At 33.8% G+C, this 15,969-nt stretch overlaps 1 protein-coding gene across 2 annotated transcripts; it reads left to right on the top strand.

Annotated features, from left to right (window-relative positions):
• Positions 1 to 4,814: 4,814 nt before the first annotated feature.
• On the top strand, positions 4,815 to 10,340 carry LOC131530691 (uncharacterized). Of its 2 annotated transcripts, XM_058761103.1 has the most exons (5): positions 4,815 to 5,018; positions 5,283 to 5,612; positions 6,413 to 6,544; positions 6,682 to 6,749; positions 7,968 to 10,340. In XM_058761103.1, the coding sequence occupies exons 1-5, from the start codon at positions 4,964 to 4,966 to the stop codon at positions 8,031 to 8,033; spliced, it is 651 nt and encodes a 216-aa protein (XP_058617086.1). In that variant the 5' UTR covers positions 4,815 to 4,963; the 3' UTR covers positions 8,034 to 10,340. The 2 variants fall into 2 exon arrangements, with proteins under 2 accessions (XP_058617086.1, XP_058617085.1); XM_058761102.1 differs by lacking the exon at positions 7,968 to 10,340 and having other exon boundaries at positions 6,682 to 7,157.
• The last annotated feature ends 5,629 nt before the right edge of the window (positions 10,341 to 15,969 follow it).

The following is a 15,969-nucleotide window of genomic DNA, read 5'->3' as shown; positions in this document are numbered from 1 at the left end:
AAAGTGTATGGTTTTCTTTCTTAAAGGAGCAGGGCCACTTTTTTATTTTTTATTATTTTTATTTAAGTGCACATTTACGGTTTGTAGAAAAGCGAAACCGAAAGTGCTACAGCCATTGGCTTTACGAGTGGGAAATGTCCCCACCCCTTTTTTTGAAACATCTCGCGGCATGGACGTACCATAATGCAGATGATACATTCGTTTCTGTTAAATAAGATGCGATCTGGCGCTGGAATCTGTTGTTTTTTAAATCATGCTGAATGTTAAGTGACGGAACGTTCTGTTACTTGTGCACAGTCAATCTATCGCTTAATGATGTTGCGGAGACTATTCATTACAGTTCAATCACAAAACAAAACACACACAAACGTGTCCCTGCTCTTGAGATATGATCATTGATGAACACTGATTTTAATAAGGAGGAAAAAAATGCGAGGGCGGATTAGAACCCAAAACCCAACCAATATTCTTCCACTGGACTGTTTAATGCGAATTTTGATAATTGCGTATCTAGGTATTTATTGACTAACATGAATAATGTCAGGCCTTATAATGCATTTTATTCTAGTACATGTAAGAATAAAACTACCACGTTAAAAATCAGTTCGATGCCGATACATTAACCGCACATACATTCATTAACATTCACGCACACTCACTTATTAAAACAAAGTCGCCACTGGCTGCAGCCATGCTAAAAAAACACTTACCGATCGCGAATACCGGGAACAGAAAGAGTATAAATACTCTCTTCATAGTGATGTAGTGGAGTGAATATAAATGATCCTTTGAGTTCTTACAGTCCTCCAATCGACCCGTTTTTTTTCTGAGCCGCATGAGAGACCGAAAAAAAAAGAAGAAGAAGAAGAAAAAAGAAAATCCGATTTACATAAAGACTGATTTACACTGATGGGAATGTACTGCTGATTTATCTTTATGATTTATTTTACGCTGAAAGACACACGTCTATGTTTTTTTTTTTTTTTAATGTTTTTTTTATTATTATTATTCATTTCTTTTTATTGTATTTTGAACAATAGCAAAAGCTCAGTCCAGTAGCCCGTCTACATTGGCTGAATGTTCTGTTTGTTTGTGTCAGGATAAGTGTCGGACTGTGTCAGGAACGACCGCCGCACGCTCTGCCAGTGTTTTACACAATAGCCTAACTAAAGTGTATGGTTTTCTTTCTTAAAGGAGCAGGGCCACTTTTTTTATTTTTTTATTATTTTTATTTTCTTTGTTTCTTTCTTTATTTCTTTATTTACTTGATTAGATATATAGGTTTAATTTAATTATATTGAATATTGTGTTATTTTGCTTTGTTATTTGTGTGGTATTGCCCTCATCTTTTTTTTTTTACAGGGCCTGTAGGTGTATGTGTGAAGTGCAGATCAGTGCAGGTGTCGGGTTTGTGACTGTAAATGCAAAAATTAAATATGTAACATATTTAAAAGTCATTAATGGCTGTATTTACCTAATGATATGAATTGAATTTGTAGGTTTTTTAATTAGGCACTGAACACAGTACCCATTAAAAAAGCTTTTAACTATTCATTGGCTAAGTCCCAGGTAGTTCTATCAGTGGCCACTTTGCTGTCTTTCATAGCAAAACACCCAGAAATACACAAAAACACTGGTCAAAGTTTTATTTTATTTTATTTTTTTCCTTTTCAAAATGTCTTTTAATTTGGATAGAAATCATGATAATTTCAGCAGCTGGGTGAAAGCTGAATGGAGCACAGGGAAAGAAATCCTTACTACACAACAATACCACACTACTTAACAAAACAGTGTACATACTGAAAAGCTAACAGTGAAGCTACCGCCCTGCTACTAAATGTAATTAAACAGCTTTTTATTTACATGCACTGACTTAAGAAGCCTCTTAACATTGATACCATTGATTAATGACTGATCCAGTAGGTGGCGCTATTGATCTGAAGAAATCAGTAAAAAATAAATAAATAAAAAAATCCATTTAGTGGTGAGAGAAAACTCTGTTATTCTCAGTTATGGTTAAGCCAAAATAACTAAAAGAACTAAACTATAATCTAGAAGGTCATTCAATATCAGCTGATAAACCAGTTTGTTGTTTAAATGTAAAAATATTCTGGCAAAGGCTGGACACATTAACAAAGTGAGAATATATGATTTATCTGCGAGGGTCTGATGAAGATGATGATGCCTGTTGTGTCATCTCAACTTTTCAGTGCCATGGGATTTTTAATGACCACAGAGAGTCAGGACCTCGGTTTAACTTCTCATCCGAAATACAGTGCTTTTTGTCAGAATAGTGTCCCCATCACTATTAGGGGCGTTAGGACCCACAAAGACCACAGAGCTGAACTTTGGTGTGGAATATAATTTTTTTTTTTTAAGCTTGAAGCCACTTTTGGAGAAGATTGGACATCATTTATAAAAAGGAGAAATGATAAAAATTCCATTAGCATCCAAAAAAGGCGAGTTACAAATGAGTTACAATCTTCCTCCGTAAGGTTCTTTGAGCTCACATAGTGGAAATAGGGTTGCAAAAGGCGGACAATTTCTGAAACCTTCCAGAAATTTTGGAAACATTCCAGTTTTTGGAAACTTTCGGAAAATACCAAGGTTTTTGGGAAAGTTTTGAGAAGTTTCCGGAAATTTGCCGCCCCTTTGCAACCCCAAGTGGTAGAAGAAAAATAACAAAACTACAAGAGGCAAAAATGCATTTTTACTTCCTGAGGAGCAAGTATTGTCTATTCCTTCCAGATCCTGTTTAACTCCCGTTTTTTTCACTTCACCAATGGAAGACTGTATATAATAGAGCTGTAACTCTCTACTCACCATAGACAGTAACAGTGAATCTATATTTAGCCTCTGAACTGCTGTTTTTGATGGACACTTCATAAAGTCCAGAGTCTGTGGACAATGACATCTCATTAAACTCTCTGTTGATTTTAGCTATGAGAGACCTGTCATTTCCAAACTTCCACAGTATCTGATCCTCTTTCTGTGTTTCAGTGAGACTAGTGTTTAGGGTGACAGAATCTCCTTCAGTCACTGACACTGACTTCACTGCATGCAAATAAATGGCCATGTGGAAAACACAGATATCTTCTGTATTCACACACTTTTATATATTGAACATTTGAAGTTTTGGTTTAGTGTTAAAAAAGAGTTACATAAATAAAAATAAAACAGTGTGAGAAAAAACGACCTTTTTTTTTTATTTATTGACGTTGCAACTGAAGTTCATCAGAGATCCACACAAAAATAACTTGCAAATATAAATCATAAAACTTGCCTATAACTCACCAACCAGACAGCAACAGCACAAACAGCAAAAAGCAAAAGTTTGAAACATTTTCTTCAGCAGTTCAGTGGTCTGAGTTTCACTCAAATCTGAAAACCTGTGAGCACCTGTAGTTATACGGTGTAGAGAAAAAGCTGGTAACCATGTTAACGATTCACTCACTTCCGCCAGATTGAATTAGACCACGCCTCATGCCTTCAAACAAGCACTTAAAGTGTGCGCCAAGCACTAGGAAAATACAAGTATCAGAATCAGATTGAATCAGATTCCCACACAATAAAAAAATAATAATTTTCACTGTTATATTTTCAACAATCAATAAGGAATCGAACAGAGAAAATGTTCAACTTTGTTTCAAGTTTAAAAACAATATCAGATTCACATTTAGATTTTTAATCAACATCGCACTTTGGCTAAGTTCAAACATAGTATTTCTACCGTTTTTGTAGTCCTAAACAATTAGGCCTGGATTGGCTATTCGGGAGCACTGGGAAAATTCCCGGTGGGCTGGTGTCGTCATGCCACTGTGAAACCATGACACGAAATGGGCTAATGGTATAAAATTTGCCAAGTTCAAGGGTTTATAAAAAAGACTGGTACTGTAAAAAAGTGTTTAAAATTTGGCTTTCATTACTTTGTGGAGGCCAAGAAACCACACCGTGAAATGGACTGATGGCACAATAGGTGGCTCAGTGTGCATTGTCCTATATGCTAAGTTTAATGGTTTCTCGTGTGCACATAAAAGTCTGTATATTTTTTTATTTTTGCAAAGGTCCTTGAGGCTATGTAATACGATGCTAAGAATATTGTGGGAAGAAACCCAGAATGCTTATAACCTGCATTTTGCATAATCAAAAAGTGCACCTTGAATTATTTCAGTCATATTTTGACTGACTTCTTGTACAATAAATTTAATTTCAATAAATTATTCATATTTTATTTCTCTTTCCATACTCCGCTTTCTTTTTTCCATATTTTTCCAGACCTGGAAATATAGAGCAACTCTTCATTTGACTGTGTTATCACGGCCGCCTCGCCATCGCAAAAATTTTTTGGCATATGTCAACATCACATTTCTTCCATGCATTCTGCCATTAATTTTGCTCGGATCTCCAGTGATCACTTATTCACAGATTTTGCTCATCTCAAATGAGCCTAGTGTTGAGAGTGTCTGAGAGCATTGAACATTTCAGAAATACTCAACTTTATGCAAATGTCAAGCGAAAAACAGCCAATAACTAGAGATTCTGGTACACTGTAAAAAGTGATAAGTTGACTTAACTTAAAAAAATTGAGGAAATTAAAAAAAAAATAAAAGTTTTGTTTAAAAAAGTTTAAACATAAATGGTTACATATCAAGTTGTTACATTTAATATCATAGTTTGGACGCTTTCATTCTAAATTAAGTTAATTAAATTGAAATTGTATCTTTCCAGTTGTATATGAGTCTATATATGTTTATATTGGCTGTGTATACTGAAACACAGTGAAGAAAAGTTTTGTTGTGAAACTGGACTACAGTTCAACGCACTACATGCTCAACTCAGCCGAGACACAAAGACAGAAGTAGATTTTTTTTTTTTTCCTGACTTTACTCAGTCCACAACACTCTCAGATCATCTTTTTAAGCACCCTGAGTGATACTATTTAAAACCCTGGAGATGTTAGAAGATGTTTATAGCAAAAACATTTGTTTTTTCATGGCTGTGCTTTTGCCATCTAGTTGGTAAGTTAGAAACATTTTTGGGGGGTTATGGCAGACATTAGTACAGATCAGTTTTTTCCCTGCTGTTCTATTTACTTGTGTAACTCTTAACATGTACAATATATCAAGATGAGCATGTATTTGCCATGCTGCTGATTCTATATTTTGTTTCTATGTTTCTACCTTTCTAATTTATTTCAAAACTACTCCAAACTTAAAGCTTGATTGAATTAAAAGTTAACTTTATTATGTTTGACTGAGAAACTGTTTGTGTTTGTTCTGCAGGTGTGTTTGCTGATACAGATGCAGTGAAGTCAGTGACTGAAGGAGATTCTGTCACTCTAAACATTAGTCTCACTGAAACACAGAAAGCTGATCAGATACTGTGGAAGTTTGGAGCTGACAGGTCTCTCATAGCTAAAATCAACAGAGCGTTTAATGATATGTACACATATAACGGTACTGATGGGAGATTCAGAGACAGACTGAAGCTGGACAATCAGACTGGATCTCTGATCATCACAAACACCAGAACCACAGACTCTGGACTTTATGAAGTGTCCATCAAAAACAGCAGCTCGGAGGCTAAGTGCAGATTCAATGTTACTGTCTATGGTGAGTAGACAATTACCCTCACACTGTTATATGCAGCAAACTTGTCCTAGTATTTACTGTGAAAATTATTCTTAATTTAGCTAAATAAAAAAGTATTTTAATGTTTTCAGCATTTTTGACATTTCTCTATGATGCTGTAATCCCATTTTAAATATGAATCCATATAACTAAAGCCTTCATTAAACATGTGATTAAAATGTCTTCTGATCATATGTAATATCATAAATAATTTGTCACACCTGTTATACAGTTATGATTTTTAATATCAAAGCCATATAGCTCACTCCAAATAATATGTCATGCAAACACAGTCAGATATAAATGAACCGTGTTCACACAGAAGCCTTTTATTTTTGCATATGATGCAGTTCCTCCACTGACTGATCAGAATGGCTGCTTGAAGAGGTCTTGACATGACTAATCAAACTGAGCTTGATTAGACATCACTGAGCATTAAAAACATACTTTATTTTATAGACCTCAACTTTCTTACGACAAACTCTCACTGGCTGACATCACAAACTTTTGTGATCATGCTGATGTTTTTATAGTGTTTGTTACAGATTCTATACAAACATGCACTACACAGACGTCTTTGACATTTGCGCTGGCATCTTGTGTCTTTTGCAGCATTATAACAAGTCCCCTTTAAGGCATTGCATGATCACACAGAATTAGAAGCAGGTAGAGAACGGCCTATAAGCTGTGCTGATAATGTTCATAGTGTTTGTTATAGATCAGTCTCAGTTACTCACATTGATTGATGTCTCTTCGTTCATACTCTCCTTCTCGTCCTCCAGACTCGGCATCTCTGACAGCGCTGACCTCTGCTGCTGCTGCTGCTGCTGCTGCTGGTGCTGGATCTCTGTTGATTGTAGCTGCAGTCGGAATCTTCTGCATCTACAAGAAATACAGAAAAACTGATCAAGAAGGTAAGTGTTACTACTGATGCTACATCTGTGAACATAGGAGTATACTTTAATAATAAACCTGAAATAATAAAGCATTTTTATGAAGAAAAACAAGACGTTTTGTTGATTTAATGCCTCTATTATTATTGTTCAAACAGTTCAGACTCATACAGAAGTGATCACTTACGCTGATTCAAAGTTCTACAAAAGAAACGCACAGAAAACGGTAAGATCATTTATAACTGTCATCTGTGTCTTGCCCCTTTATATTTATAAAAGCACTAGCAAATTAGACATTTTTGTCCCATAACTGCCCACTCTTTCTTTTTCGTACTATAATAAAGATAACAAAGACCATTTACACACACACACACACACACACACACACACACACAAAAATAAAATAAAAAATAAACCTGTAAAATAAAAATAAATAAATTGAAAATGTGAGATATAATATTACAAAGGCAACGACTATTTTATTTATATACTTTTTTTTTTTTTTACTTTGAGGTGGAAAGGAGCTTCTATAGTTAAGAAATAAATAAGATTGATAAATTTGTAAATACGATTTGAAGACAAAACAGAACAAAAAACTGAGAAAAATACATACTGTATAGCGTGCAAGATCTTTAAACACTGCTCCACTGTAAAAAGTGATAAGTTGACTTAACTTAAAAAAATTGAGGAAGCCCGTTGCCTTAAAATTTTTAAGTAAATGATAATTAAAAAAAATAAGTTAAGTGAATTGTCAAGAGGCAACGGGTTTCCTAATTTTTTTTAAGTGAAGTCAACTCATCACTTTTTACAGTGCAGATAAGTGTAAAAACACTTCTAACAGTTAACATGCTGAAGTTCAGTGTGTTTTCGTGAAACATGCATTACGCTTAAAAGAAAACTGAAGCTTTCAGGTAACCAGAAAAAAGATGGAAATATGTCTGCTAATTTAAACATGAGTTTGAGATAGAAAATGTGTAAAAAAATAAAACAGAAACAGTCCATGAATTAAACAGTTTGGCAAATATTGAGTCAAATCTCCTTTATACCTCATGCAAACCTTTAAATAAAACAGAACTGAAATTAAACACATGCTTCTGTCTAACAGAGCTGCCACTGCTGCCTTGTATAAGGAAACAGAGACTAAACCTGCTTACATTTTTATAGGATAGTATATCTAAAACAATCTATATAATCTGAATTAAACACCCCATGTATAAAACTGACATGAAGGACTCCTAAAATGTATATGCAATCATCATAATTTCATAAAACAAGATTGTTTTTGAACTTAGGATGCTGACGACTACCGTATGAAATGTTAGACGTGATATCAGACATCTCAAACTGAATCTTAAGAATCAAGCAGGACATTAACCATGGTAAACTTTCATTATCTTCTGGGCTTTTGTCTCTTTGTAACTTCTGTCTTTGTGTTTTCTTTCAGGAAGTCAAACAGGAGGATGAGGTGGTGTACGCACGTGTCGTACGAAACGTTGATCAAACTCTTTAATGTTGTGGCGATTACAGTCATTTTACACGAATGCTAGAAAGATGGCTATAGCAACGAAGCTGTTAAACATGCACAAGTGCGTTTGCGTTTACATGATGCTTCAGAGAAGTGCTTTCCGCAAAAACCCAATAAGCTTTTTTAAGTGCATGTAAACAGGGTCACTATTAATAAATATATTAATATTAACAGTGACCCTATAATAAAAATATTAATAATTGTATTTATTAAAAAAGAAAAAGAAAAGAAAAATGTAGAATGAAGCTCCCTTGGGTTATTGTAGGCCGGTGGTTCTCAAACTTTTTGGACTAGTGCTCCGCATCTATTATCCAGGACCCTTACTGCTCTATTCAAAACATGTAGGTTTGTCTTCCTTTAAAGCATTGGTCTCAAACTCAGTTCCTGGAGGGCCACAGCTCTGCACAGTTTAGCTCCAACCCTAATCAAACACACCTGAGCTAATCAAGCTCTTCAGGATTACTAGCTGCATTAAACTCTGTGGAGCTGTGGCCCTGCAGGAATTGAGTTTGAGACCTCTGCTTTAAAGAGATAGTTAACCCAAAAACTAAATTTTGCTGTTAATTTACTCACCTTGAGGTCATTCAAGATGAAGGTGACACTTTTTTCTTCAGTTTTTAGTGAACTGAATGAACCAGTTCAATAAATCGGACTGAACGATCTGAAACGTAATGAAAGTTTTTATGGTTTCTAATGGTTTATGTAAATATGTGAGCTGATGAAGACTAGTTTGCTCACTTTAAATGCTTTAGACATGTAAAACCTCATCATTATTGGGTGTTATAATAATATAATTGCGTGTATGTTGCGTCAATGCGTGATTCTGTAAACAAACTAGTGAACTGAACCAGTTTATTGAAATGAAGTGTCTGAAAGAACCAGTCTGCAGAGAAAAAGAATCAGATTTCCCCATTTACCTGAGTCTATGGATAATAAACATAATAATGTTGCAAATAATGTTCAGTTTCTTGCACAGACTGATTTTTTCGCTTCATAAGACCTCAATGTATCATCAGGAGCCTCGGGTATTCATTTTGTGCTCCTTTCATAAATCACCAAGGAGCACGTTTTCAGCTAAAAATCTTTGCTGTTCTGCTGAAGAAGAAAAAAAAGTCACGTACAACATGGATGGCCTGAGGGTGAGTAAATTAACAGCAAATTTCATTTTTGAGTGAACTGTTCCTTTAAATGCATGTAAACTCTGAACAGCAATATTACAACTTTATTCAAATTTTTTTATTTGTGTTGTATGCAATTTAGATTTTTTTAATGTAATTTAGAGAATTTTTTATGATATGCTGATTGTGATCCTGGATGTTAATGTGTGTTCCAGTTATACTAGAGGTCAAAGGGTCAAACATAATCATATAGAGAGAAAGTATTAGACATAAATTAAAAAATAACTCATTTACATGTAACAGACATTTATCTTATATGAACCTGTATTGTTCTCAGCTGACGTTAATCAGCCACTTCATTTGTTCAAGCAGCTTATTCTCTCAAATCTCTGTGCATTCATATCAAAGGTCATTATTTAAAAAGCTGACAGCCATTCTGAGAGTCAAATTAAAACCATACAGAAATTTTTAGCAAAAAAATCTGCAGAATGACAATTTTGATATTAGCAGTAAACAGATGATATTGCTATGCTATGTCTTTTTATAGTATTGCAAACAAAAAGGCTTCTCATTTAATACCTGAAAGGAGATATGGTTTTATTTGTTTTGTCAGACAGCATATGCATGAAATTGTGTCTATGCTGGACGTCTGTGATAATGTACATTAGTGTGTGCATGTCTTGAGCTGTGAACAGTGTGTTTCGTTCCACAATTTGAATTCCTCTCTATGCAAAACTGTTTTACTACGAAATAAAGTACACAATCTATGAATGCTGATGTTTGAGAAAAAAAGATTATTGTTTGAATGTGAAATAATATAATAAACTATATGTATGTGAAATATAAGACTGGTGTTCAGTAGAATATGCATGTCTGTCAGACGTTGATTTACATACTAATGCAGTGATCCTGCAGATAAGTGTTAGTTTTAGCAGAAATTATTTCCAGCTCTAGCGACACTTGGAAGTCCTCTCTGAGAAGTTTCCACTATTCTCGATATCACACACATCAGTTTTGTGAAGAACGTGTCATGTTCGTCTGTCACCATCGAGGACAAACAAGGTGAATCGTTTTAGGAACATATGCACTGTCATGAAAATGAAATGAAACATCTTTGGCCTTTTCATCAGGGATAGGGATAAAAAAAATAAGATAACTTTTATATTAGAAAGATCCACAGAACAAAATAAATAAATAAATAAATAAATCCTAATGCTGTCATGAAGTGGAAACATGATTATCCCTTTCTTTTTGTTCATAATATGTGGTCAGGGTAGTTCCTAATGAAGTCAAATAAATTTGTTTTTAAATAATTTAGTATTATCCATGTAACAACTTTATTAGTAAGTATAAAGAAGGGTATTTGTCATTATGTGTTTTTTCTAAAGGGCAGTCAAAGACAATCTTGCACTTTATTTTGGAGAACTTTTACAAAATGATTTTGGACCCAAGTTTCGATGTTTACCTTTGATTTAAATTGTAGAATCAGTTTCTAATTCATCTGATATGCGATTTCCCGACCAACCCTCTAACAGGACCATGAAGAAGAGACCAGATAAAATTGAAATTGATTTTGATGATTTTTTAGTTCAAGGGATACAACGAAACTGGAGTAGGGAGGTCAAGAAACAGGAGAAGAAGGAACGTCGCACACGGGCTCAAGAGAGAGCGGGAGGATCAAAAGATCATCTTCAAGATGAAGGCAATTTTGAGGTTGATGAGAAAGCAATAATCAACGAATAAGAGAATAATGAAATTGATAAGAGAGATGATTGAATTATGTGATTTTTCAGCTGAATTACAAAAGTTAACAAACGATTTAGAGACAGTGAAACTCCAGACTCCTGTTATAAAAATATGAGTGTTGAAAGCTGTGCACAAATATATCCTATGTTGAAATCTAGATGATGATAACTTTGTAGGTCTAACGGCTATATTGTTGCTGTGCTTATTTTGTAACATAACGGTTAAAAGCAAGAGGATGCATTTTGCATTTCGATGCAAGGTGGAACTTCTAGCTAACGGGGGCATAAGATGCTCTTAACACCTGCTAGAGGTGTTACATTGTGGTTTAGACATATAGGCTTATGTATTGCTTATGTTTTAAGAAGGTGTCACAAATTTTTCCTATAGTTTAGACTATAGCTTAAAATAGAAGCAGACACGCTTGCTATCTAGAGATGTTGTAATTTTTCCTTTTGAACTTTTGACATTACTTTGTGCAGACTCTGAAATAAAGGTCACGCTTCCTGCCTGAGATGGGGGAGGCAGTCACAAGCAGTGACAGAGAGAATAGTTATGGGAGGTTTTAATGAGATTAATGCAAATGATATGCAAGAACTATATAAATGCTTGTTAGACTATTTGTCAGCAAAATACAAAAATATTTTATAATTATTTGATCTAAATACATAACAGTTATAAAGATGTATTGCCCCGTTGTTAACAAAATAATAATAATTAAAAAAAAAAAAAAAAAAAAATCCTATATTAAAAATGTGCCTAAACTGTTAGACTAGCGCTCTCTAGTGTTCACAACTAGATTTTTAAGCTTTTAACACATAGAGTTCACAGTAGAGCAGCAAACCAATGACTTTAAAAATTAATTTAAAGCTTTAAAAAGCCGATTAGTCACAGATACATTAAATATTGTCGTGTTCTGTTAGTGTTTTGAAAGTATTCAGGTCTAAATATGGTTTTATCTGCAGTGCAGAGTCGTTCATAAACAAGTTAATATAAATAAAATAAAGTGAACTTAAAGCTAACTTTACTGAACTTAATGCCCTGCTTGATTATAAAGTTAACCATCTTCATCGCAGAGAATACATTTGTAGGTTTGATTTAAAAATGACAGTTTTTTTTACTTCTTTTGTGGATATGCTGTCATAAACTAGCACAGCCACAGTAGCCACGCCCACCAGAGTAGAGATGACCAATCAGAGCACAGCTCCAGTATAATCACAGGACAGACATGAACTGCTGGGGAAAAAATAAAAATAAAAATAATTCATTAATTCATGCTAAACGCAGCACTGCACGAGAGGGTTATTAAGCTTGTTTCACTTTTGATTTCGCAAACATTTACTGCGAGGTTTTATTATGATGTAATGTCATATGATGTTTTGTTTGTTTAAAAGTAAATGTTTATCAGCACGCTATCATCGCTTTAGATCACATTTACTACCAGTCACCGTCGTCAAATAGCGATCTAAAAGTTTAAAATTAATTTAAAGCTTTAAAAAGCCGATTAGTCACAGATACATTAAATATTGTCGTGTTCTGTTAGTGTTTTGAAAGTATTCAGGTCTAAATATGGTTTTATCTGCAGTGCAGAGTCGTTCATAAACAAGTTAATATAAATAAAATAAAGTGAACTTAAAGCTAACTTTACTGAACTTAATGCCCTGCTTGATTATAAAGTTAACCATCTTCATCGCAGAGAATACATTTGTAGGTTTGATTTAAAAATGACTGTCGGTAAAGATTCTCTTCATCTAGTGCCGCTCCAAACGACTCAGTGCTTCAGAGATAAATGATTCATTCAGCCTGAGTCGCGACTCGTTCTAAAGCGTTCTGCTAAACTGTTTGGCCAATTCACTGAAAAGAGCCGACTCAAAAGAGTGATTCATTCTATAGTCGCTGGTTCTGATTTTAAACAGCAGACATAGGCTACCGAGCAAATGATATGGCGGCCGAAATGTCAGGAAATTTAAATAATAATTTAACAAAATCACCTAAATGAATAAAAAAAAATAAAAATAAAAATAAAAAAAATAAAAATAATAATAATAAAAAAAATTAAATAATAAAAAAACAGGATACTGCTAGCCTACTACTACTACTACTGAATGTAGCTTAACTTTTAGATCGCTATTTGACGACGGTGACTGGTAGTAAATTTGATCTAAAGCGATGATAGCGTGCTGATAAACATTTACTTTTAAACAAACAAAACATCATATGACATTACATCATAATAAAACCTCGCAGCAAATGTTTGCGAAATCAAAAGTGAAACAAGCTTAATAACCCTCTCGTGCAGTGCTGCGTTTAGCATGAATTAATGAATTATTTTTATTTTTATTTTTTCCCCCAGCAGTTGATGTCTGTCCTGTGATTATACTGGAGCTGTGCTCTGATTGGTCATCTCTACTCTGGTGGGCGTGGCTACTGTGGCCGTGCTAGTTTATGACATCATATCCACAAAAGAAGTAAAAAATACCGGTACATATATATATATATATATATATATATATATATGAAATATAAACATTGTGACATACTGGAGATTTAATCTGTAAATTTGACAATATACGCAAGGAGTTAAATTCATATATATATATATATATATATATATATATATATATATATATATATGATTTTATTCATAACTATATATATATATATATATATATATATATATAGTTATATAGTTATAAATAAAATCATCAGGATCTACATGTGGGTGCAATTACATTTGCCAACTTTATAAAAATGATATATGATTTTATTTCGAAAAATAAACCACGCTGGAGGAAATCTAATAACAAATAGAAGATTTTAATAATTTGCTTTGGTATTTGTACGACAGTAAATATTAAAAAAATATATATGTTAATTTACTAAAAGGCTATTTTATTTTATTTATTTATTTATTATCTAACAGTGTAATTGGGTCTTTTAATCATGAACATTCTTAAATAGCAACATATGTTAGTTATATTTTAGGAAGCATATATCTTATCCACGCTGGTGGCGCCTCACTCTGGACAAACTACGAACTACAGCAGTAACTATCTAGTTCTTTCTACATGAAACAGAAACATACTATTATATTTGTATGTCTTCAGTTCTCATTTAGCCAAGTACTCCTCGCTGCAGACTGTAGCGCGGTGACGTCAGGTACCTACGTCACGTATGTGTTTACCGCGCATGCGCAAAGTGACGTACGGTATATCTATAAAACGCAGGCGCAGTAGCGCGGTGACGTCACGTACCTACGTTACCTATGTATTTACCGTAAATACGCAGGTTCAATAATGATTCATTCACTTCCAGAACATTTACTTACTTTTGTTTTCTTAAAAATGTGCGTTTGTGTTGACTTTTAATTGTAAGGATGCTTTGGTCATAATCACAGAGAGTGTCATTGCAAATGTGTGCGATTTCAAACATTTATGACATGTTTTATGATATGTGTTAGTATTCGACGTGACAGGGATTCTGCTGCTGGTCTTTAAAAGTCTTATTTCGCCTAAAATTAGCCTTTAAAGATGTATTAAAATAGAGCAGAAATACTTATATTAATAAAGTAATGAATTGCATGCATTGCAAAAAATAAAAATAAATAAATAAATAAATAAATAAATAAAAATACATACATACATTTATATATATATATATATATATATGTGTGTGTGTGTGTGTGTGTGTGTGTGTATGTATGTTTCTCATATTTGTCATCTTTTGCATTAACATTATAAAAAATTAATAGATACTGTAACAAATGTATTGTTCATTGTTAGTTCATGTTAATTAATACATTAACTAGTGTTAACAAATGACACCTTATTGTAAAGTGTTACCTCTTAAATTTACCTTCATGTTCATATGACTTTTTAGGGACATTGTCAGTGAGACGAAATTCAGAGAAGAGGCCCACTTCATATGTCTAGACAGATAGTTCTTTAACTCCTTAACATGTAGTGAATGCTGTAAAAAGTATTTGAGTGTCTGTCTCTTCTCATCTTTCTGTCTGTCTCATCTCAACTATCTGTTTTTTTTCCCTGATAGACTGTATTACCCTCAACTGTAAAACTTTCAAATTGTTTCAGGCTATGCTTTCTCAAGCCAAGCCAACCTAAATTTTGACTTGACAAACTTTTTTAATTTAGTTGGTTAATGATGATTATAAATTAAATCTCTTAGGTACTTTACAGACAAAGCAAACAACACTCTTTTTCTAACACCATCCTATAATATTTAAAAATACATTTAAAATATTTTCCTTGTATGGCTCTTTTGCCTTTCCTCAAAATGATTTAATATTGTTTGTTATTTTATGTAAATTAGGTGTCGTGAACTGGAGTGCATTTTCTGCACAATACAGACAGGAGTTCTGGGTGTCGTATTCACAGACCCAGTGCCTGCGGTGCAGTGAGATACTGTATTTAAAGACTGCCCACCTGCGTATGTCAGGACTGACAGGAGGGGAGTCCTGTGTGGGTTTTATTCATTCAAAGAATTTGAGGGCTACTGCTCGGTTGATTGTTTTATCAGTGATGGAGGTGAATTTCAGAATGAGCAGATGCAATTTTTTTTTTTTCTCCTCCCACTAAACATTGGACGTCGGATAGACGTGCAGATCATGTCTATATTGGGTCCGTCGGTCCATGACCAATTCTGGACATCTATTCGACGTCCAAACTAGGTCCTCTATTTGGACGTCTAACCATGACCCAAATTGGACGTCAGATTGACGTTCGACATTTGACCTTTGAACTGGGTATTTTTTTGGACGTCATTTGGACGTCTAGGTGCAGGAAATGTACATGATTGTATGTAATATTTTTTTTATTTACAAATATCAACATTGTTGTTATCAACATGATTGATACATATGAATACAGATTTTTTTTAATAAACAGTCACGATATATTATGTGTATGCCAAATAGGCCATGTTTTTTTTTTTTTTTACATTTTCCTGTTGAATCTAGCTGCTGAGCCAAACAAAACATAGGACTACAGTTATAGAAGTTAAGTAAAAATTATATAAAAATAAGTCTAAATTTGACGTTGAAA

This window comes from Onychostoma macrolepis, chromosome 22 (assembly GCF_012432095.1).
Source record: "Onychostoma macrolepis isolate SWU-2019 chromosome 22, ASM1243209v1, whole genome shotgun sequence".
Classification (NCBI taxonomy): Eukaryota; Metazoa; Chordata; class Actinopteri; order Cypriniformes; family Cyprinidae; genus Onychostoma; species Onychostoma macrolepis.
Note: the sequence above shows the minus strand (reverse complement) of the source record. Positions and strands in the feature narration are given on the sequence as shown.

Excerpts from the sequence above, each read along its gene's own strand:
- LOC131530691 (XM_058761102.1), top strand. The coding sequence starts at position 4,964 with ATGTTTATAGCAAAAACATTTGTTTTTTCATGGCTGTGCTTTTGCCAT. Across the intron at positions 5,613-6,412 it reads ATTCAATGTTACTGTCTATG|ACTCGGCATCTCTGACAGCG; the intron begins GTGAGTAGACAA and ends CTCGTCCTCCAG. Across the intron at positions 6,545-6,681 it reads CAGAAAAACTGATCAAGAAG|TTCAGACTCATACAGAAGTG; the intron begins GTAAGTGTTACT and ends TTGTTCAAACAG.